Consider the following 25,452-nt stretch of genomic DNA (forward strand, 5'->3'; position numbering starts at 1 on the left):
ATCACAAATAAATGAACTAAATAAATTATTATGTAATAATAAATAAATAAGTAACCCCTAACCTTAATCCCCTGCCTCTAAAATAAATAAATAATTATTAATTTATTTATTTTTGTTAGGGTTAGGGGGTTATGCAGTTTTTTCTACCAGCTCATAAATTATACAATAGATTTTTTTTTCAGTTTATTGGTTTTAATTGTACCAAAAATGGAATGGGTTGTTTGTTATACTGCACAATAGACAGATGCATATACAATATAATACTTCTGAATAGAAAACATGACATAAGACAATTTAAAACTATAATAAATGTTATACAGTATTATAAAAGCGTAGATATTACTTTTATTCATATAATTTTTCAAAATGCGATAAATATTATCAGCAAGATTCTGGTTAAAGGTAAGAACAAATTTATACAGCACATGCAGAGACAGTGCAGAACACTCACACATGGTGGCCATGCTATCATTTAAACATATGCAACTCCTCCAATAGGAAACTATAATGGTCCTGGGTCCAATTTATTTAAAGTGGAAGTACAGGAAATCAAATCTATCTATCCTAAAGTTGCTAATTGGCAGCTGACAACGGAAGACCCATAGTAACTCTATGGATGAAGTCACTTCCCAGGCATTTCCCAGCCATTGTTGACTGCCTCCTGCACACAGAGGGCACCGCTGGAGACCGGAGCGGATGCAGAACAGGCAAGTATATCGATTTTCTTTCTTTACAGGGGTAGGTAGATTAGGCTTAGAATGTGGCTGAGAGTAGGTTTAGAATTAGTTAGGTTTTGCCTTTACATCCATTTTAAGTTTTTATTCTCTAGGTTCTTAAACTGGGTGCAGCAATGGCAGGAGGTTTTCTAAAGAAAAAATTACAGGAGAAGTTGTTTATTTTGGACCCTGTATCTGATTCTTTTTGCAGAACCCTGTGAACAGAGAAAAGGGTGGAAAAGTCATTCTTCCTACTCAAGCAGTTCAGCATAAATTTCAACTTAAAGTGTTACCATTCGGGCACTTGGGCACTGCCAGAGGGCCTGGTGTCAGTAGGGGGCCCCATGAGATGCCACTGGTACCTTTCAAAGACTTTTAAGGGTGGTTTGAGTGTGGGCGAAGACACAGGGGCCCCATGATCCCCTATTGCCTGGGGGCCCCATGAGTTGTCAGTCTACCCGAGTGTTACTAAACCCGCAACAGTAAAATCAGTCTGTATATGCAGTAAAGCATGCTTGTTATACTCTCGTGTGAAACCTAAGGGGGTTAACCCTCCACATTGTGTAAAAAGGTTGTTTGATCCTGTCGTCTATGATCCTCCCTTTCTTCTACTGTCCCTAATCTATCTGCTGATTGAACAGAGCTTTGGGGGCAAGCTGCATATGCTCAGTTTAGTGTGTAGAGAGTTTTTTTTCCTTTGGCGAGTGCATGTGATCAGTACAGGGCCAATCAGCGCTGTCCAGACAGACGGTCAGGGGTCCTGCAGCTTCATAGGACAGTCAGAGCAGAATGAAAACGCCTCCTACACGCTTTAACCAGTGCTCTGCTGAACATTGATAGAAGTCACAAGACTGCTCTAACCACTGATGAGAAAAAGTATTTTGCAGTTTATATTTACTACAATAATTGCATTTCCATGCAGGGTCCTGGATTTAGTAACACTTTAAGCTATTTTTCTCTGTAAATAGGCCTTTATCATCTAGGGAGCTAAGGAGAGCCTAAAAAACATGCAAAAAAGGATATGACAGCTCCAGTTTCTAGCTGCGTACAATTGTAATAGATACTGACAAGAAATATTTTATGTTACCCCACTAAAAAAGGTCTTTTGAAATGTAAATTGTATTATATTAATTCTTATGAATAAAAAATGTGTAAAACCTTTTAGGACCATAATATATTTGTGTACAGATTGCATTCAAACTAATTACATGCAGTTAGTAAATTCTATGTTTAAATAATAGTGCATCACAATGGATAGAATTCCTTCCTACACAAAATGTTTACGTACCATTTGTGTTCTAAAAAGGAGCCTCTGCACACTGGTGCGCTAAAGTACATTATTGTACACAGAATGGTCAGACTCGCCGCCATGTTCAAAAGCTGTTCTGCTCACTCCTTAAAGGTTAGCACTTCAATACACTCACAGCCACAAGGATCTACAAATGTGCATTTTGTACCCACAGCAGAACCTACCTGATTGGCATGTACCTAATAACATGTATTCTACATACAGAATGCAGTGACATATCAGAACTAAGGGCTGTCTCTAGATTGAGCGGTTTTTAATCTTGCATTGCTATTGGTACATAAGTACAGATGCTTGGATGTGATCCAAACTATTTGCAGAACTTACAGCTTGCAGAAACTGTATTCATTTATCCATCCTTTATTTGCATAAAGTAGAACTACAGGCAAACCTTTTTTTTTTCATTATGAATAGAGCAAGGGAGGGTTATAAACCCTGTCAGATTTTTTTTGCCATCTGTGTCCCATTGCAGAGATGTATCTTCACTTCCTGTCCCATAGCCAAACAGGAAGTGGGAGGAAATCCCTGCAAATTAAGGGAACTCCTTGGATACCCCCCAGGTCACCAGAACTAGTGTCCCCATCAGAAGATTATCCCGCTAAGGCTGGCCATATATTATACAATTTTCTTGAGAATTTTGCTTTAGATTTACCAAAAACCATATAATATGAGGTTAAACCTAAACAACACTTTCAGTTGTATCCAATTAGGCTGGCCCCTGCACTACATAGTTGAAGGTAAATCTCTTAGATTGTAAGCTCCCAAGATCAGGCCCTCCTAACCCTCTTGTATTGAACTGTATTGTTGCTGTATTGTCTCCCGTTATATTGTAAAGTGATGAGCAAACTGTTGGCGCTATATAAATCCAGAATAATAATAATAATAATAATAATAATAAATCTAAATGAAATTGGGCAGAAATTGAACAGAAAATTGTATAGTGTATGGCGAGCCTTATACTTTTCTGGATACAACCCAAAATTTGGGATTTTCTTTTACTTTCCCTTTAATGATAATGGTAAACAGAACAAATAGAAAGAGGGAATCTCCCTAACGGGCACAGACAGCAATAACAACTAACTGTTCTAATCTCTCTGCACTTCAAAACTGAAAAATAGAAAGTTTTGCTTTTAGTTATACTTTTATCACATATTAGTAAAAACAAATCACTGAATCATTAGAATATTGTAGAAAGCTTTGGTGCAAAAGACAATTCCTATTTGTGTAAGATAACCAATTAGCAAATACAAATACATACTACGAATGATAGATTTATCAGTACAAAAGAGCTGTTAAAGTGGTTCAAAAGGCTGAAGATATTTTACCTTCATGCATTCGATTACTGAAGGTAAAAAAAGTTTCAGTGTGTAGTTCCCCCCCCCCCCTTATACTTACCTGAGCCCCATCTCGATCCAGTGATGTGCACGAGAGTGGCGGCCCTCTCAAGCCTCTCCCTCCTTATTGGTGGAGACACAGCAGGGGGAACCATTGGCTCCTGCCACTGTTAATCACAGCCAGTGAGGAGGGAATGTGGGGCTAAGCCATGCTCTTTGTGTCTTACAGACACACAGAGGTGGCTCGGGAGCAAGCATGTATGAGTGCCCGCAGACAGCTTGCTCTGGGGGCACTTAACAGGGGAAGGAGCCAGGAGCACCAGCGGGGAATCCGAGAAGAGGAGGATTGAGGCTGCTGTGTGTAAAACCATTGCACAGAGAAGGTAAACCTACCATGTTTATTTAAAAAAAATAAAATAACATTTTGAACTTTTAGTGTCACTTTAATCACTTGTCCTCCTGAGGATTTACCCCCCTTCCTGACCAGGCCATTTTTTTTCGTTACGTTGCTGCATTACTTTAACTGACAATTGCGCGGTCATGCAACGCTGCACCCAAATTAAATTGAGGTCCTTTTTTCCCACAAATAGAGCTTTCTTTCAGTGGTATTTGATCGCTTGTGCATTTTGTATTTTTTGCGCTATAAAAAAAAAGACCGACAATTTTGAGAAAAAAAACATTATTTTTGACTTTTTGCTATTAGACATGTCCAGTAAAAAATTTTTAAAAATCTAATTCCGTCATATATTTCGTCATATATATATTTATATTTATTTATGTATTCTTCTACAGGTCTTTGCTAAAAAAAATACCAATACGTGTAAATTAATTGGTTTACATGAAAATTATAGTGTTTACAAATGGCAGTATATATACTGGGATTTTTTTTACTTTGAATTTTTACTTGTAATGGTTGCAATCAGCGATTTATAGTGGGACTGTGGGACTGCAGTGGGCATTCTGACACTGGGGGGAACTGACTTGGTGTCACTGACATCCCTAGTGACACCAATACAGTGATCAGTGCTAATAAAAACCACTGAGGCGATGGATAGCTGCCTTTGAGCTACTGTCAGTGTTATATCACTGTTTTTGTAATCTATGTGCCATTGATAGCCCCTGCGTGGGCGCACCTTTTGCTCTGTTGGTGTTAGAGCACTGTTTTCTCTACTTTTTATGTGCAATTGATAGCCTCTGCGTGGGCGTGTCTTGTTGCTCACGTTATCTTGAAATGTTTATAAATTAATAAAAACCATTGAAATACAAAAAGCACTGACACTGTACTAATGGCACTGGGCAGGAAGGGGTTAACATCTGGGGCGATCAAAGGGTTAACTATGTGCTGTTTTACTGTGTGCTGTGTGTTCTTCACTGTAAGCACACTGCTATGCATGGCTCTGCTATGTAAAGCCATGCATAGCAGTGTGCAGGAGCTGACAGGGGAGAGAACTGTATTGTTTACTTACAGTTCTCTCCCTCTGTCGGTAATCCTCCTTGATCACTGGGTGCTGGTGAGTAATCACCGGCCAGGACCTGGTGATTGACAGGCTGCGAATAGCAGCGCAGGTAGGGTGCCTGCGCCCCCTACCCGGAAATGCAAATAAATAAATGCAATGCAAAAGTGTGTAATATACAGGATTTTACACACCCGTGCCGCCCTGTGGCAGTATTACTGCTATAAGGTGGACGAGAAGCAGTTAAGATGTAGAGAAGGACAGGGATTATAAGGAGATAGACTGTTTAAAGCAGAACATGAGGCAAAAGGATTTTTGTAATAAATGCGCTGTATGACAGGTAACTTTCATATGGTGTATGCCACCCACTGTGGTTTTCTTCTTACGTACAGTTTCCAGGTGCTGGATAGTATTGATCTTGCTACTATAAGAGTTGCGGCTCCCAAATGCAGAAGTTATACTGTCAGTCATCCGTCCTTCGCCCTCCCATTGTCCTTTTGCAAAATGTCTTGTATTCTGTGCACCATTCACAAAATACAAAGGTGTTCTGTGAATGGACAAGGGGAGAGACAGGATGGATAAACAACAATAGGGCTTCTGTGTTTGAGAGCTGCAACTCTCCATTTTTTTTAGCACCAAAAATGTAGAAAGAGCTATACTATATGGCATCAGGAAACTGTAAAAACTAAAGAAACCACAGTGACTCGGGAGGTGGCATACACCATATGAAAGTTACATAGTTAATTTTAATAAAAAAAGATTTGCCCTTAATTAAAAAAAGAGTTCTGCTTTAATTGTAGCCCTACGTTTTCAAAGTTAAACAGGATTTTGCAGAGGATAAGCCTTAGTACCTCATAAGAAGCCAATAACACCATCACAATCAAACATGGATGAGTCTTTTCCAGGCAACATTTAGACATACACATCTCTTAGATTATAAGCTCCAAGGAGCAGGGCCTTTCTAACCCTCTTGTATTGAACTGTATTGTTGTTGTATTGTCTCCCTTTATATTGTAAAGCGCTGAGCAAACTGTAGGCGCTACATAAATCCTGTATAAAAATAAAAATAATAATGTCAATCTCATTTAGTGAATTCAATTTCAGTGCTTACTGTATAGGGCATTGTATTGGAGTACCATAAAAAAAGAGAGAAGCAGCAAGTACAGTAATAAAAGCAATAATTTATTTCCACCAAATTAGAAACTCACAATAGTAGTAGTTAAATGAGCTTGACTTGCCTGCAGCGGGACTTGCCAGGAGTTGCACAGCGGTTGACACCAGTTTGACAAGCGCTCATTTGACTACTACTATTGTGAGTTGCCAATTTTCTGTAAATAAATGATTTGCTTTTATTGCTGCACTTAGATGGTGCTGCTTCTCTCCTCTTTATGGTTCACAGAGTCTCTTCTAGCCATTTTTAAATTGGCTGCCACTTAGTCAAGCATTGTTGGATTATCCCTTAACCACCTTTGGACTTTAAAGATTTTACTTGTGTGGTTAATATACTAGCCATCACATAATACATCTGGACTTTTTCCTCTTAGTGTGCCAAATATCTTGTTATTATATTGGAGTACAAAGCCTTGTTAGGCCCCATGAGGTCCTCACAAGCATTATGATGTCATCATTTGCAAAAAATAACAAAACACAAAAAACAGCACCGTGTAGAACCTTATGATGTCACTCTTTATACTGCCACAACTCTACTGAAAAATTTCAGTAGCAAATGCAAAACCTACAATTAAAAATATTGTTTAGAAGCCATATTTCGGCTGATTTAGCCCTGGAATGTACTTGTTCTTTTTTTTAATTTTGGCTTTTGAAACAAGAAGGAATATTAAATCCAAGTTAAAATATCTCTTGTGTCCATCGGGTTTATTTCAGCTCAGTGCAGCTCCGTGTGGCATTTTAGTGATAGAGGGTTTACATTTAGTGCATATCTTAAAAATGCATCAGAGTTCGCTTCTCATTCACATGCTCAGATCTTTAAACACCGACCTAGGTCATACACTGACACTCCAAATCTTGGTTTTATAGCTATATTAACATACAGTGCTGTGAAAAAGTACCCCTTGGTCATGTTACAACCAAACATGTAAATTTGTTTTATTTTGATTTTATGTGATAGACCAACATCAAATGGCACAATTGTGAAGTGGAAGGAAAATTACAAAATGGTTTTCTAAATTTTTTACAAATAAATATCTGAAAAGTGTGGTCTGCATTTGTATTCAGCCCCCTTTACTCTGATACCCCTAACTAAAATCTAGTGGAACCAATTACCTTCAGAAGTCACCTAATTAGTAAATAGAGTGCACCTGTGTGTAATTTAATCTCAGTATAAATACAGCTGTTCTGTGAAGCCCTCGGAGGTTTGTTAGAGAACATTAATGAACAAACAGCATCATGAAGGCCAAGGAACACACCAGACAACTGAATAAAGTTGTGGAAAAGTTTAAAGCAGGATTAGGTTATAAAAATATATCCTAAGCTTTGAACATCTCACAGAGCACTGTTCAATCCATCATCCAAAAATGAAAAGAGTATGGCATAACTACAAACCTACCAAGACATGGCCATCCACCTAAACTGACAGGCCGAGTAAGAACAGCATTAATCAGAGAAGCAGCCAAGAGGCCCATGGTAACTCTGGAGGAGCTGCAGAGATCCACAGCTCAGGAGGGAGAATCTGTCCACAGGACAACTATTAGTCGTGCAAGCCACAAATCTGGCATTTATGGAAGAGTGGCAAGAGGAAAGCTTTTGTTGAAAGAAAGCTATAAGAAGTCCCATTTGCAGCTTGCGAGAAGCCATGTGGGGTACACAGCAAACATGTGGAAGAAGGTGCTCTGGTCAGATGAGAATTTTTTGCCCTAAAAGCAAAACGCTATGTGTGGTGGAAAACTAACACTGCACATCACCCTGAACACACCATCCCCACCGTGAAACATGGTGGTAGCAGCATCATGTTGTGGGAAGCTTTTCTTTAGCATGGACAGGGAAGTTGGTCAGAGTTCATGGGAAGATGGATGGAGCCAAATACAGGGAAATCTTAGAAGAAAACCTGTTAGAGTCTGCAAAAGACTTGAGACTGGGGCGAGGTTCACCTTCCAGGAGGACAATGACCCTACACATACAGCCAGAGCTACAATGGAATGGTTTAGATCAATGTATATTTATGTGTTAGAATGTCCCAGTCAAAGTCCAGACCTAAATCCAATTGAGAATCTGTGGCAAGACTTGAAAATTGCTGTTTACAGACACTCTCCATCCAATCTGACAGAGCCTGAGTTATTTTGCAAAGAAGAATAGGAATAAATTTCACTCTCTAGATGTGCAAAGCTGGTAGAGACATCCCCAAAAAGACCTGCAGCTGTAATTGCAGCGAAAGGGGGTCCTACAAAGTATTGACTCAGGGGGGCTGAATATAAATGCACACCACACTTTTCACATATTTATTTGTAAAAAATGTTGAAAACCATTTATCATTTTCCTTGCACTTCACAATTATGTGCCACTTTGTGTTGGTCTATCACATAAAATCCCAATAATATACATTTACGGTTTTGGTTGTAACATTACAAAATGTGGAAAATTTCAAGGGGTATGAATACTTTTTCAAGGCACTGTACATCTGGATATTTGGGTATGCAGTCGCCTGCTGTATTTTTATTCTACTGCTAAAACTACAAATGTTTGGCACTTATAAAATATGTGCAAATGTTATATCGGAGAATTAACAGTATCCTACTCAGTGTATTCCTATATCATAGTGATTAGCACCAGAATGAAACAAAATTCATCCCTTATTAATATCACTGATCATGCCTCAGACTCTGTAGAATGTGTCTGTATTACAGCGAGGTCAGTCTGGGTTTCTTGGCATAGATACAAAGTGCATAAAACAGGCTGCCTTTTATAAAGGGCACAGCCAATTCCCGCTTGCTGCGCAGCTAATGTTAATGTTCTTGAAATGTATCAGAGCTCAGTGCTTGTCACAGGAGCAACTCCATGAATGAGCAGTGTGGGTCCCAAGTTTCGGCTTATTGCCTCCACCTGGTTAAGGAATCTGTTGTAGATGGAAGTGTCTGCAGGAGGCCGTGGGAGATACAAGAACCTGACAGCTGGAGGAGCCATGGGATTTTGCCCCAGAATCATCTGATTCACAGCCTTGAGATAGTCATCTGATATTTTGATAGAGTTGTTTGGATAATTCAGGTAGACTTCTTCTGCAGTATCTGCAGCTTCAACCTGCTTGTGCCAATGCAGAGCAACCACTGAATCCCACATTACTGTCTGGATGGAGGCCTTGATACGGAGGTCCTTTAGCAGCTGTTTCAGTTTCACCTCTTGGCCGCGCAGGCCGCTGTCTCTCTCTACACAAAGAAACAGGCGGAGCTTAGCTTTTTTCCAGGACCGTACCATGTTCAATACACAAGCCATCTGAAGGAGGAACAAGCTGCAGGTATTTACGTAAGTGGCGCTGTCTGGTCGCAGGAGGTTCAGAGGCCACACATCAATATAGGTGTCTTTACCCTTCAAGCTGCAGATACTAGACCTGTCAAACTCTGAGAAGTACCTCGCCAACACCACATTTTTGGACATCTTTATAGAATCTGATATAATAGCAACATATTCCCAGGAAGAAAAGTTCTCAGAAGGTGGTGTTCGGCCTGTTGAAGTGTACACAAAAAGAGCAGGTCTGTCCAGTTCCTGGTCATTCCTTTGCAGATCCTCCGGTATGGAGCGAGTGTAGAACCCAAGAATGACAGTGTTTGGCCTCATTCCTCCTGCAAAAGGCAGAAATACTCTATTAAAAGTTGCAAATACCATTATAGATCTAAAGTATGTCTTTCATAACAACTGCATTCTCTGCACATTGCCATCTGGGTTATTAGAATAAGCAGAAGTTCTGTAATGACTCTACGTGCAGGCACATTCTGAATACATAAGACATACTAAAGATTTCGGAATATTCAGTGATATTGATTAAAGGAGCATTACGTATACAGAAAACAGTATTTGTTTAACAAATACCTTCGTGCGTTATGCAAATTTAGCATATTTTGTGTTATTTTAAGAGGTCTGAGAGGAATAAAAATAAACACATGATACTACCAGTGACTATTAAATATATGTACATATTAAGCAAAAGTTTAGTGAAAAAGACCTATGACTACTTTATTGAATGTGGGAATTAGAATTCTGCTAATCAATGTCTCTATTTTATTTTGTGTACAAGAAAAGAATGTCAGCAGATATATTTTTGTCTGTTATAGGGAAGTAGACACTTACTTTAATTTTTTCCATTTTTTTCATAACCCACCCCATTGCCTGGAAACATGTTAAAATGTATTATGTACATCTAAGCATATTGTGCCCGCTCATATATACAGCTTCTCTGTAGCTCTTACATGTTCAGAGTCACACTGATGATGTTAGGAGAGTAACGTGGTAGCCTTAAATCTAAAAAGACTGTTTAAAACCACAGGGTGTTATCATCCATTATTTCACATTAGTTCACACCAGGGTCGGACTGACCATTTGGAAACTCGGGCACTGCCTGAGGGCCCGGGGTCAGTAGGGGGCCCCATGAGATGCCCCTGGTATCTTTTTCATAGGCTTTTTTCAGTTTGGGCAAGGACACAGGGGCCCCATGATCCCCTATTGTCCGGGGGCCCCATGAGTTGTCAGTCCGCCCCTGGTTCACACTGTCTTCTATCATTTCAGGCCTCATGCACACAGGACGTTTTAAAAACGCTCCTCCTCTTGGCAGCAGCATTTTGACAGAAAAAAATGCTGGACACTTGTCAAAGTGTCTAATGCTTTTACAAGTGTTTAGGTGCATTTACAGGCTTCAGGTGCTTGGGAGTTAATTCATTTCATTGGCTATAATAATAATTTATTCTGGCCCTTGAAATGAATTAATGCTCAAGAGCTAAAAGCACCTATCGTCAACACGGGTCAAGCATTTTTTTCTGCCAATATGCTGCCACTCCTGGATGCACTGGCCCTGAGTTTTATTTCCTGCTGGTAAACGCTGCTGCTACCAAAAGCTTCTCAAAGTCTATGTGTGCATGGACACATAGGGGTTTATTTACTAAAGCTGGAGAGTCCAAAATCAGACTCCCTTCTGCATAGAAACCAATCAGCTTCCAGGTTTCATTGCCAAAGCTTCATTGAACAAGCTGAGGTTAGAAGCTGATTGGTTTCTATGCAGAAGGGAGTCTGATTTTGGACTCTCCAGCTTTAGTAAATAAACCCCATAGGGTAACATGGAGGGCCATTTGGAAGCAGTAAACAAAACAAAAACACCTGACACCCCTAAAAGTGGCTGCATAAAGGTCATGTAAGCACGAGGCCTTCATTTTCAGTTCTCACACACTAATAAACGATGCGTTTATTATTTATATTTCATAAACAAATATTTGAAACAAACACATGACCCAGATAACACACACGTATGATGACATGCCAAAACTGTAAAGACTGGATTATGAGTGAGGTCTGTATGGGACACCAGGAGGTAAGTGTGCCATAATGTGTATACCCAACCCCGCTCAGCGGAATTTGGTTCCGCTAAAAAAAAAAAAAAAGAGTACAAATGAAAAAACCTTTACTAAAAAAATGCCTACTTCCTTGCTAAAGGTGTAAGCCACTTACGTACCTCCCAAAGACTGGCTGAAAAGCTCCCACAGATGGCATTATCCTGTTCTGCCTTGTTGCTAGGACGTTGCCAAGATACTCCCAGTCAATTCAAACCCCTTCACATGAGCTCTCGCTCTCCTGTTGCTGTAGCTCTGAGCTCAGCAATGCTGTGACAGAGGAGATAGTAGACCACAAATCTGCGGGGTTTTGGGGGCCCAATCCTGTGATGATGGGGGTGAGCAGTAATGGTTGGGAGTGTCTTAGCAATGTCCAACAAGACAGAACAGGTTGATGCTGTTTCTGGGAGTTTTTAGCCAGGCTACAGGAGGTACGTAAATGGCCTTCACCTAAAACAGGGGTGTCTAACTCCAATCCTCAAGGGTCAGGATCCATAAACATTTTAGTGTTTCTCTGACAAACAACTGGAGGGGCAGAGCAGAGAGCCAGCGACTGACAGTCACCACTCTCTGCTCACTGAAGACTGAGAACTGAACAATCATTGGTCTTTAATCACTCAGTTCTCGGTCTTAGAGCCAGTGGGGGGACAGATGCAAAGCTGCATCCACCTAGGTACAGTAAATATGAATGTTTATTTTTTTTAACCCATACTTCTCTTTTACACTGCAAAGGCAGCAGCTGGGGGTGTATAGATTCCAGTGCCACAATCATTTAATTTGCAGCTGCGGTAGGAGTTATACCATGTGCCACGTTTAGCATACAGTACCATCTGTTGAATGTAACCCATTCAAGGGAATGGGGCCACACTGCAACCTCCCCACAACTGTGTGCAATGCACATAGTTACAGTGCAGTAGTGCAGTATGGGGGGCTAAAAACAGGTGGTGAGGAGGTGATATACAGTATCTCCTCCTCACCACCTAACAAACACTTCTGAAAAGAAATCACTTAGGCAGATCACTTTTCAGCAGAATGGCAGTCCATTACATACAATATTCACAGTAAAATCTCTATGCAATAAAATACATTAGTGGCATACAGATATGTGTAATGGAAGCTGCAGTGTGGGGTGTTGCATCCAAAAAGCTTTTTATTGCACAGTGATTTTTATATGTATGTTAAAGCACACTGTTAGGCCTCATTTGGGCATGCTACTGTATGCATCCAGGCGCTGCCCCTGCACCCATGTTAAATTGGGAGCAGTGGCTGCATCCGTGCAGCCACTGTGTCCCAGCAGACATCAATGGGACTGTTTGCATGGGGATGCACAGAACACATGTACATCCCCATGCAAACACAGACCTCATACAGGTGTGCACTGTAGTACACCCTGTATGAATACAGTACATGCACATGCACAGGAGTGGCATCATCTCAGCTCAGCCAATTAAAATGGCTGAAGATCAATACATGAAAGTCAACCAGCCAAAAAAATATCAGCAGCCAGCTGGGGGCTCCGAGACATTGCAACACTCAAGAGAAGGTGAGTATAGCTCCGTTTTAAGGATTCCTACATTGTTAGTGAATACAGTTTTCTCTCTTTTCTAGTGTGCTAGTCCACACTCTCCACATTACTCCTGACCCTAGCACTGTGTGCTAGGCACTCGACTTCTGCAGCTCTTTCCTCATTGGCTTACCTTTACATAGAATATAGAATGCGGAAAAAATCTCCCGCGCTGCCACTAAACCCCAGCAAAAATTCTAAAATAAACCCCCCAACCTGGAAAAGCTGCTAGCACCCAGATATATGACCAAATAGTAAAGAACAACAGAGAGGAGGATAATGCTGCGCTAATCAAATATAAAATAGATCAGCAAAAAGAATGGAAAAGATGTAATACCCACAAATACAGTAACATATGTGAAAAAACAGCACAAACAGCACAAGTGCACCATCATATGTGAAAAAACAGCACAAACAAACACGTCCTCAACTAAAATGTGATGAGCCCAAAAAATGTGCTATAGTGATGCTGTAAATAAACTAGACGTACAAAAAAATGCAGAAAGTGAAAACCATAAAGGTATCAGTGAAACCGTGGCACAAAAATAAATGTGATAAACACATAGAACCATCTATCAGCACATGAAACAACATATAGAACAGACTTCACTGCGCTTCCATCCTATGCGTTACGTCACGGGTCACACGACTTCCTCAGGGACTTTACACAATTTTTTGTGTTTATTCACATTTTTTTGTGGTATCATCAGTGACGTGTCCTTTTGTGTCTCTTCACATGTATATTATTAATTTTTGGCATTAAAAGTCACGTGTGCCTATGTGTTAATATGTTTTTGGTTCTCTTGCTTATTTATGACATATTCACCACTATTTATCACATTTGGGTTATATGTTGTTTCATTTGCTGATAGCTGTTTATATGTGTTTATCACATTTTTTTGTGTCACGGTTCCACTGATACCTTTATGGTTTTCACTTTCTGCATATTTTACATGTCCAGTTTATTTACAGCATCACTATAGCACATTTTTTGGGTGCATCATGTTTTAGTTGAGGACGTGTTTGTTTGTGCTGTTTTTTCACATATGATAGTGCACTTGTGCTGTTTTTTCACATATGTTACTGTATTTGTGGGTATTACATCTTTTCCATTCTTTTTGCTGATCCATTTATATTTGATTACCGCAGCATCCTTCTCCTCTCTGTTTTACCTTTACATAGGCTATCCCAGGGGCGGACTGACAACTCATGGTGCCCCCGGGCAATAGGGGATCATGGGACCCGTGTCTTTGCCCAAACTCAAAAAAGCCTATGAAAAAGGTACCAGGGACATCTCATGGGGCCCCCTACTGACCCCAGGCCCTCGGGCAGTGCCCAAGTTTCCAAATGGTCAGTCCGCCCCTGGGCTATCCCCTCTCCAGTCCACCATGAATGCTGCTGCCAAACTCATTCATCTTACCAACCGTTCAGTGTCTGCTACCCCTCTCTGCCATTCCCTCCATTTACTGCAACTCATCCAACGAATTAAATTCAAAATACTACTAACAACTTACTAAGGCATCCATAACTTGGCCACCAGCTACATCACTAATATAGTCTCAAAATACCAAGCAAATCGCAGTCTTCTTTCCTCACAAGACCTCCTGTTCTCTAGTTCCCTTGTCACCTCCTCCCATGCTTACCTGTAGGACTTTTCCGAAGCCTCTCCTACCCTATGGAATTCCATACCCAAATCTGTACGACTATCTCCTACTCTGTCCACTTTTAGGCGATCCCTGAAAACATTTCTCTTCAGAGAAGCTTATCCTGGCTCCACCTAACAATTGTACAATGAATTTTCTCCATCGGCTCATCCCCCACAGTTATTACCTTTATATCATTTTGACCCTCCCCTTTTACTTTGTAAGCTTCAACAAACAGGGCCCTCTGATTCCTCCTGTATTCAATTGTTTTGCAATTTTACTGTTTACGCTCACATTTTAAAGCGCTGCCCAAACTGTTGGTGCTATATAAATCCTGTATAATAATAATAATGACCTAGAGTAGAGTAGGTGCAGGTTTTATTTAACCATACACATTTAAGCCCTTCCCACTGTTACAGCAATTTAGCCATTCCTACCACACTACGCACACCACATCATTACGCTAGCCTTAGGTCTTTCACCTACCTAGCAATGCCTCTGCTGAGAGGAGTGACTGCACAGTCACTCCCATCAGAAGGAGCAGGCACCTTGATGGCTGCTGGAGGGAGGCTTTTGCTTTCCAATATCTATTTATTTCAGGTACTTATATAGCGCCATCAATTTACGCAGCACTTTACATATACTGTATATTATACATTCACACCAGTCTCTAACCCTCAAGGGGTATACAATCTAAGGTCATACATACACATACTAGGGCCAATTTAGACAAGAGCCAATTCACATACCAGCATGTCTTTGGAGTGTGGCAGAAAACTGGAGTACCCGGAGGAAACCCACGCAGGCACAGGGAGAGCATTCAAACTCCAGGCAGGTGGTGCCATCGTTGGTATTCGAACCAGCGACCCTAGTACTGCCAGGTGGAAAAGCTAACCATTTAGCCACTGTTCTGCTCTCCAATAGCAGCCTACTGTGGACAGGAGAGAGAGGGCACCCTTTAAGAACATATCTCAGTGCGGTGGGGAGTGACAGAAGACTGCCTGTCCTCCTGTCTCCCCTTGTCATGTGACATATCAGGGAAAGACACAGAAGCTGCCTTCATTCCCAGTGGGTGCTACTCTGAGACTGAGGTGTGAGCTGTACACATGGGGGGGGGCACAGTTTGCCATCTTTGCCCTGGGTGCTGGGTGACCTTATCCTGCCCGCTGGAGTTAGAACATGCACTTATTGGTGTCTTTACTCTGTGCCATTACATGCAGGAAAGTATGTAATACTGAAGACAGACTGTGCAATGTAGACTCTTACCTAGTCCAGAGATGAAGAGCAGTTGCTGGGCTCCATACCTAACAGAGTTTGACAGTGTTAAATTAACAAAAGCCTTGATGTTCAGTTCATCAACAAGCTGAAGCCAAGAGTCAGTCCGTGGCTGTAGAGGGTCAGATGGTAATACATCTACAAAACAATAAAGCACCAGAAGTCATACACATACTGACAGCTCCTAATGGCAGACAATACGAACAGAGAATACTCAGCTAATGGGTGAAGACTCTACTGAAGCTAGTGAGGTGGAAACAGGTTTAGGTGTTTTAATTGAAAACAAACAGACCTACTAAAGCAATTAAAAATAAATGCACATCATATTCTTCAGTTACAATCAAAATTGTAAACTGTCAGGTTTTTTTTTAGCACTTTGGTTACAAATGCTTGATATTGTCAGATTTTCTGCTATGGGATAGTGGAAAGAGGTGGCAAAGTGCAAAACAATGTCTTGCTCCAAGCCTCCTCTAGGGTGTCATGCATATACTATACAGTATATGCATCTGAATCTTTTATAAAATGTGATCTGCTATCTTATCAATGTATACACACTTTTAACTGAATTACCCTAGGTTCACACCTAAGCATTTTCTGCAGCATTTTGTGTTTTGCAGAAACGCAGTACAGTCCATTTAACATGATTTCCTATGGGACATGTTCACATTTGTGCGTTTTCACCAGGTATGTTTTTTGGATAGGGTCAGGGACTTTTTTGAAAGCAAAAAGTTGTGTTTTTGGTTCTATAGACTTCAATGGAATTCTGCAGAAAAGCATGTTCTGCATTTTTGTTGTGTTTTTTATTTGTTTGGGGTTTTAAATTTGCCGAGCGACAAGAAAAAAAATGTAAAAAAAAAAAAACAAAACGAGGCAAAAATGCAACACAAACTGCAATGTAGAAACGGCTCAAACGCAACCTGCGTAGATGTGAACCTATCCTAAAGCAGTTCTACTTGAGGAAGCTGTGCTCTTTGCTGTACACTATGGGGGTCTTGTGATTGCTCCCTATTTATACTAGAATTTTTAATGCTTGCTTAAAGTGTGTACAATCCCTGATGACAACCTAAGTGTGATTGCAAAATGAAAAGCACTTTATGAAATACAGTCTACCCATTTATTGTTCCATAGAAATTATGCTGCTTATTAACCTTAGATCTCTGTGGCTACCTTACAAGGTCGCTATAGCAACCTGGGAAATCTAAATGTATTTTAATTCTGTCAGAAATTAGTAATGTCCAATCCAAAGACTTTCATACAAAAAACACCATGTTTTGACTATGGCTGCTATTTTTATTAACTTTTCTGTAGTAAGCAACTAATTTTGTATGTAATACAGTAAATATACATTTGTTCGTTTACTGTATGTATACAACACATTAAACTGCCACTTTATTAGGTACGCCTGTTCAACTGCTTGGAAACACAAACTGCTAATCGGCCAATCACATGGCAGCAACTCAATGCATGTAGGCATCTAGATGTGGTGAAGACAACTGGCTGAAGTTCAAACTGAGCATCAAAATGGAGAAGAAAGGGGATTTAAGTGACTTTGAATGTGGCATGGTTGTTGGTGCCAGACGGGCTGGTCCGAGTATTTAAAAAACTGCGGATCTTCTGGGATTTTCACACACAACCATCCCTAGGGTTTACAGAGAATGGTCCAAAAAAAAAGAAAATATCTAGTGAGTGTTAGTTGTGTGGAAAAAAGTGCTTTGTTGATGTCAGAGGAGAATAGACAGACTGGTTCGAGATGATATAAAGGCAACAGTAACTCAATTAACCACTTGTTACAATCAATGTATGCAGAACACCATCTCTGAATGAACAACACGCCGAACCTTGAAGTAGATGGACTACAGAAACAGAAGACCACACCGGGTGCCACTCCTGTCAGCTAAGAACAGGAAACGGAGGCTAAAATTTGCATAGGCTCACCAAAATTGGACAATAGAAGATTGGAAAAACGTTGCCCGGTCTGATGAGTCTCGATTTCCCTAGAGATGGTTGTGCGTGAAAATCCCAGTAGATCAGCAGTTTTTTTAAATAAATACTCAGACCAGCCCATCTTGCACCAACAACCATGCCATGTTCAAAGTCACTCAAATCCCCTTTCTTCCCCATTTTAATGCTCAGTTTGAACTTCAGCAAGTCATCTTCACCATGTCTAGATGCCTAAATGCATTGAGCTGCTGTCATGTGATTGGCTGATTAGCAATTTGTGTTTCCAAGCAACTGAACATGTGTACCTAATAAAGTGGCCGGTGAGTGCATATCAGGGGTAGGCAACCTTAAAGATGTGGAGATCTACCTGAACAACATGGGAGAAGTCAAAGATCACCAAGCACAGTGTTGCCTCCTCACTTCTGATTTAAACCTCTAATTGCCGTACTGCCATGTCACAATAATGTGCATTGCATGGCAATCTTGGGTTTAAATCAGGTAGTGAGCAGGCAACATATTGCCCCCTCACCACCTGTCAAACCCACTGGGATCACTTTGCAGAGGAGCAGCAGTGCCTACTGCACCTGTGAGTGACCCCTTAGTTGTAATCGGCAGCGGCACCCTAAGGACTTGTTCACATGTAAAGTTGGGAGGGGGGGTGTTAACCCCCCCGCCCCATCCCTTCCTCCTTTAGCTGCTGAGGCAGCAGCCAACAGTGCATGCATGCCGCATCAGGAATTACACCCCTTGTTGCTTTAGGTGGGTGCCACTGTCTTTCAACCAAGACCCATTCAACATTCAAGTAAATGTGGCACTCTGCAAGTGCCCCGCAACTGATGCTTCTGCGGGGTCCAATGGCTTAAAGCAGGTGGTGAGAAAGCAACACACTGCTGCCTGTTTAACCCCTTGCTTGCTCTACTGCACAAGGTTGCAAGGCAATTGCAGAGCAGCCTCATTCACTTGAATGGGTCAGGCTTGGCAGGTGCTACACCCACCAACCATGGCAGAGCATAGGAGCAAGCACTACAGAGGAGACATCAACTTATGTGGCTCTTGCTCCCCACTACAGCTCCAACTTTACAAGTAGTTCCTCTGCATTGCACTCTGTTTGATGCTCTGGGATGGCGTGTCAGCAAGCCCACACCGATATTTACCAGTCACCCGGCCAAGATCTACTAGTAGATCATGATCTACTGGTTGCTGACCCCTGGTGTATATACACTGTATAGTAAAATATATTTTGAAAAAGCAGAAACACAAAAGCATATTTCAATTCTCCCAGATTTGTTCTGTTAGGCTTGGTGACCCTAAAGCCCCATACACACGATGAGATTATCAGACAAATGATTGTCAGTTTTTTTTTTGCATGCTAGTCTCCATATCAAAAATGAATAGCTTACTAAAGTTTCAAAAATTATCATACAACAGAATGCAAATTTGGAAGTGATATATTGTATTGTATTTTTGGACAAGAATTGTGCTTATTACATGGAAATCGTACGATCTATTGTCGTACGAGAAAAATTTTCATGCTTGTCCCTTCTAAAATTTCGGATGAAAGCTGTGTACTAATGATCAGATTATCATACGATTGCTTTGAAAGCAGTATTTTTCGTATGATTTTCTGATTGTGTGTACTAGGCTTAACACTACAGCCTAAAACTCTATCCTTTAGCCTAGTCATAATCATATCTCATAACCAAGGTCCCTGCTAAACCATCCAAATTTTGGTTCATGTATGGTCAGCTTATTAGAAAAATGAAATAAATATTGCCATTATGTCTACAATACATGAAGTAACCTTGGAATAATTTTTTAAAAAGATGTAGTTTCACCTTCAATATACAATATATCCACATATTCTTACATACAGTATATATACAAATAACTATTCCTTTACACTTCACATACCTAACTCTTCCAGTCTTACATGGCCCAGCACAAAAAGTCCACTTTTCTTCAGATCATTTGCAAAGGTGATGAGATTTTTATGTTTTTCTGGATTGGAGACCAGCAGGAGGATCTGTGGACGCCAGAACTTGACATGATCCTTTCGCACGTCTAGCATTAGAAGATATTTTCGTACCTGGACACAGGAGAACATTGAAAGACAAACGACAAAGAAAATACATTTTTAGCATTTTTTCAATAAACATATATTTCTGTATTTCATCTTAAACCTTGCATTTATTATCCATACCTATGGGCCAAGTGCACCCCTGAAAGTTTATTGATACATGATTGAAAAATATTACCAAGCTATCTGACTAGCAAAAGCAGTTCTATTAAGACATGTTAAGAAAAATTAACCCTGGCTACAATTAAAAGGCCATTGAAGTGTCAGCATTCATCCTACAAAACCCATTCCTTGTCCTATAAATGCCAATGGCATTGTGTAAAGGTACTGATAGTACAGAAAGATTCCCTTATGCTAGCTGCACATTGGAGCCTTATGATTTGTCTAAGCCCTATGATTTGCCTATCTGCTCAACCTTTCATGAAAACTTACCAATACTATAATGATCAGAATATCCAATTCAAGACCAAGCCTTTTCTGGCAATTTTTTTTACATGTAACAATCAGTATTTTTCTTACAACCCCCAAACATTATAAATGTTTTTAAAGCAGAGGCCCTAGAGAATAAATTGATGGCTGTTTTGGGGTGTTTTTTCTCACCCGGTATTTGATCAGAAATTTTTCCAACTCAATTTTTTGGGAAAAACTTTTTTTAATTTTGAATGCAAAAAAACACAACACATAAAATTTTTGGTAAAATATAAAAGATGATGTCACGCTTTAAAAATTGTGCACACCAGAGCAATAGTGATGTAGCAGGGCCATTACTGTTTCCCTTTTAAAGAACTCTTTCCCTTTTAAGACTGCATGCTGTCAGAAAGGGTTTGATTGGCTCAGCTCTCAGCAGTCCTGGAGTGTTTTTGGGAGTTGCAGTTTCATTACAGATGCAGATAATGTAACTTTATACTGCACAGGACTACAGGACCAGGATGCTTTGCAAGGAGGAGGGAGCAAGTTTTTTTGCGCTCTAAAAGAAAAAGCTGGGCACCCAGGAAGGAGGAGGAGGGTTGGGGAGCCACGTGTGCCTTTGCAGAGGACATGTGGGAGCTAGTCTGCAGCCCCTACTGTTGAAGTACACTGACACTGTTTTCAGATCGGCAGCAGTTGTTAAGGACTACGGTTATCTACAGCAGCTGCAGTCAGTGGCAACTGCGATCATCGGTTCCAGTCACCAGCAATGACAGTTACCGACAGCAACGACATCTCCCACCGCAGAGAGAGGTCAGAGTGTTGGAAATCACAGAGGAGGCGTGTGACCATCACAGGTGAGGCACCTCACAGGCTGTGCAGCACTGATAATGGACAACAGGAAACACTAGCCAGAGAGGGAGAGCCCCATTCATCATCCTTTCAAGGATTTAACCCCTGGAGACTGTTCTTCGTGGATGTGGTGAGCAACTGCTAACCAGTGACATGTCAGTCCTTAAGAGCGCTCCACCGATTCACTAACACAGACCTGTGCAACACATAGACTCACACAGCATTACAATCCTACAGTATACAAGTGAATTTGGGACTGAGCCTAAAGAGATGTCAGTTTAGCTGGGGACATATTGTTGCTGTAGTTGCAAAGGGTTAATACTGCTCTATAGCTATACCGGAATATAGGAATATACATTAAAATTATGTTTATTGATGGTATTGTGCCAATTCTAGAAGGTTTGTGTATTCAGTGCATTTAACTGCTATTTACCAAGTTAATTTGCAGTCTATTTGCAGAGTTTTACCTGTCTTATTAAACCTGTTCTAAAACTTCCCACAAGGTGTACTGGTGTGCTGTGGATCCAATATATATATGGTTCATCACTGAAGTAAGGACAGAAGTGCCAGTTAATTCCAGCAACTCCTTTGGGGGTGAGCGTTACAGTGACAAACAACGTTCGCAGTGATACCTCACATGTGTGAAATGATCACTGTTTGCATGCATGCGGAACCGATGCATGCGTTTGCCTTTGCACGTGAGGGTTTTAAAATTTATTTTTAAATTATTTTTTTAATTTTTATTTTTACACTAACTTTACATTTTTTTTTGTTTGATCAGTTTTATTGCTGTCACAAAGAATGTAAACATCCCTTGTGACAGCAATACGCAGTGACAGGTACTCTTTATGGAGAGATCTGGGGTCTCCTCTGCACTCTTTTTTCAAAATTAACAAACATACTTACCTGCTCTGTGGAGTGGTTTTGCACAGGGCAGCCCTGATCCTCTTCTTTTTGGGTCCCTGCTGGCACTCATAGCTTCTCCCCCTCGATCAAGCCCCCAAGGGAAATCAATTCACCCTGGGGGCACCGCTGCATGCTTGTCCCCAAGCTGCTGCTTTTTGTGTTCATATGAGAAGAATATCGCCAGCACACTGAGGATCTCCAAAATGGGTCCAAAGCTATATTAAGCGATCACATCGTTACAGCAAGAGCATCATTTCAGAACCTCACAGGACCCCTTCATCAGGCAGAGTGTGGTAAAACAAAGAATCTATTTAAATAAGTATCCACCAATCAGTGCACAGAACATGAGCCAAGTCCCGCCCCTTGACATCACATTCCTGCCATATACATTATATTGCCAAAAGTATTAGGACACCCCTCCAAAACATTGGATTCAGATGTTCCAATCACCTCCATGGCCACAGGTGTATAAAATCAAGCACCTAGACATGTAGACTGCTTCTACAAACATTTGTGAATGGACAGAAAGAAAAAAGAGAAAAAAAGGGGAGAAAAAAATTGAAAAAAAATGGTGAATATAAATAGATTTAAAAAAAAAAGAGATGAGACAGAGGCTACAGAGCAACTGAATGAACCAAAAGGAAAACAAGTGAAATAAAAAAATGAAAAAAAGAGAGAAAGAAAACAGGGAAAAAAGAGAAAGAAAAAAGGAAAAGAACAGAGGGATGAGAAAAAGAAAAGAAAAAGGAAAACAGAACAATGTGCAACTTACATGCTCCTAAAAGAAAAAAAAGACGTGAATCGTGAAAATCCAAGGTACCAAAATACAGTGTACCAAAATACTATACACAGAAAGGTTATCTATAAAATTCAATCATAAGGAACTGCTATAACCAAAATTGATCTATTATCCAAATAACACAAGTATGATGGTATTAAGACCCCCTGGCTTTACTATGCCATGGGTATGCATCCAATATACTTCACGACGGAGGAGGAGGTTATCACGATCTCCTACTCTCGCTGGTCAACTGACATGTTCAATGGTCATGCCTCTTAACTCATGTACCTGATGCCCTACCGTGGTAAAATGGACTGCTGTGGGTTTACTCAAATCAACAGATTCCCCTTTGACACTCTTTGCCAGGGCTGTTATTATGTCGCTTCTGTGTTTTTTAAACATTTACTTAAAGGGGCCTATTGTTTTGCCCATATAAACTAGTGAGCATGGGCATTTTAGGATATAGACAGAATAGTCAAAGTTGCAATTCATGTAACCTTGTATGTGGTAGCGTTTACCACCGTGAGGATCTGCGAAGTGACCTCAAATAATTGGACTGCATATATTGCAATTGTGGCACTTGTAACAGCCCTGTTTCTCTGCAATCTTGACCACTGCCTTGGCATACTTGGTCCTGGGGTCTGCTTGTACTAACAGGTCACATAGAGACCTACCCCATTTATGGACCAATAGTGGAGGATTTTTAAGGTCAGGTGTTAATGTGTCATCAGCTCTGAGACTGTTTATTTTGTGCAAACCTGTTTAATGCGTTTGGATTCCTGGTTAAAGCTATGTATAAATACTGGAATATCAGCAGCCCCTGGGCTTCTTTCAGAGTCTGAAGTAGCTCTGGCTAATGCCTGGTCAAGTACAGTAGTGGGCTAGCCGCGTTCCAAGAATCTATTGTGCATGGCTTCAAGTTGTTATGTCCTTTTTTCTCCTCATTGGCACACTGGCTGTGATTGATTGACTGTCTCAGCCAATGAAGAGAAAGGTGCTGAGGGGGCCGCTGCACACAGAAGGTTTTTTACCTTCAAACATAGAATACATGAAGGTAAAAAGCCTTGAGCCTTTAGAACCACATTAAAAGCATTTGATCACACCAAGATTGGTGTGATCAAATGCTTTTCATTTTTAAAAAACGAGGGAAACAGGAAGAGATGTATGCTCATCGCTTCTGGTGTTCTATATCATAGAGGCGAACAGAGTGGTTCTTTGTTTGCCTCTATGATCAGCCTCTCGAAGCTGTGCTAAGGTGATTGGGTGTCCCAGTGGGTCAGGACAGCCTGATAAAGCTGTGAAAAGAGGGGGAAGGGGGGACGTCCCTTACCGCTGCTTGTAAAAATGATCCAGTGGCTAGTTAGCTGCTAGGGTCGCTTTTACAAGAGAGCCGATGTCGGCTCAAAAAACACACTGCCGGTACGTCGCTGGTCCACAAGTGCATACGGAAGACAGCTTCCACTCATTCCCTACAGATTTTCAGTAGGTTTTCAGCAATCCAGACCTGGGTCTGGACTCCCTAATGTGGGATAATACACCGCTCAAAAACAAATTAAAGGAACACTTTTTAATCAGAGTATAGCATCAAGTCAAATAAACTCCTGGAATATTGGTCTGGTCAGTTAAATAACAGAGGGGGTAATAAATAAGTTTCAGCTGCTTTGGTGTTAATGCAATTAACAACAGGTGCACTAGATGGGCAACAATTAGACGATCCCCAAAACAGCAATGGTTTTACAGGTAAAGATCACTGACATTTTTGTTCCCTACTCATCTTTTCTGACTAATTATCACTAGTTTTGCATTTGGCTAGGGTCAGTGTCACTACTGGTAGCATGAGCATCAGTCCCAAGAGCATGGAGGAGATTTCAGGAGACAGGCAGTTATTCTAGGAGAGCTGGACAGGGACATAGAAGGTGCTCAACCCATCAGCAGGACCAGTATCTGCTCCTTTGTGCAAGGAGGAACAGGATGAGCACTGCCAGAGCCCTACAATATGACCTCTAGTAGGCCACTGGTGTGAATATCTCTGGCCAATCAGAAACAGACTTCATGAAGGTGGCCTGGGGACCTAACGTCTTCTAGTGGGCCCTGTGCTCACTGCCTGGCACCATAGAGCTCAATTGGCATTCACCACTGAATACCAGAATTGGCAGGTCTGCCCCTGATGCCCTGTGATTTTCACTGATAAGAGCAGGGTCACCCTGAGCACATGTGACAGTCGTGAAAGGGTCTGGCGAAGCCATGAAGAACATTAGGCTGCCTGTAACATTGTTCAGCATGACCGTTGTGGTGGTGGGTCAATGATGGTGGGGGGGGAATATCCATGGAGGGACGCACAGACCTCTACAGGCTAGGCAATGGCACCCTGACTATCATTAGTTATCAGGATGAAATCCTTGGACCTATTGTCAGGCCCTATACTGGTGCAGTGAGTCCTGGGTTCCTCCTGGTGTGTGCAAGACAATGGCTGGCCTCATGTAGCACGAGTATGCAGCCAATTCATGGAGGATGAAGGAATTGATACCATAGAATGGCCCCCACGCTCGCCTGAATTAAATCCAATAGAACACCTCTGGGATATCATGTTTCAGTCCATCCGACGATGCCAGGTTGCACCTCAGACTGTTCAGGAGCTCAGTGATGCCCT

General features: G+C 41.0%; 1 protein-coding gene across 1 annotated transcript in view; it reads right to left on the reverse strand.

The window, feature by feature from the left end:
* Window positions 1-322: 322 nt before the first annotated feature.
* LOC149460081 (solute carrier family 12 member 9-like) overlaps window positions 323-25,452 on the reverse strand; it is a 303,029-nt gene continuing 277,899 nt past the window's right edge. The window contains exons 11-13 of the mRNA XM_089680094.1: window positions 19,690-19,864; window positions 15,829-15,975; window positions 323-9,600 (exon numbers count right to left, since the gene is read on the reverse strand). Of these exons, the coding sequence (XP_089536220.1) occupies window positions 8,789-9,600; window positions 15,829-15,975; window positions 19,690-19,864 (1,134 nt within the window). The 3' untranslated portion in view covers window positions 323-8,788. The remainder of the gene's footprint in view (window positions 9,601-15,828; window positions 15,976-19,689; window positions 19,865-25,452) is intronic.

The sequence above is a fragment of the Staurois parvus genome, unplaced genomic scaffold (genome assembly GCF_062004578.1).
Source record: "Staurois parvus isolate SC_StPar_1 unplaced genomic scaffold, SC_StPar_1.0 ptg000235l, whole genome shotgun sequence".
Taxonomy (NCBI): domain Eukaryota; kingdom Metazoa; phylum Chordata; class Amphibia; order Anura; family Ranidae; genus Staurois; species Staurois parvus.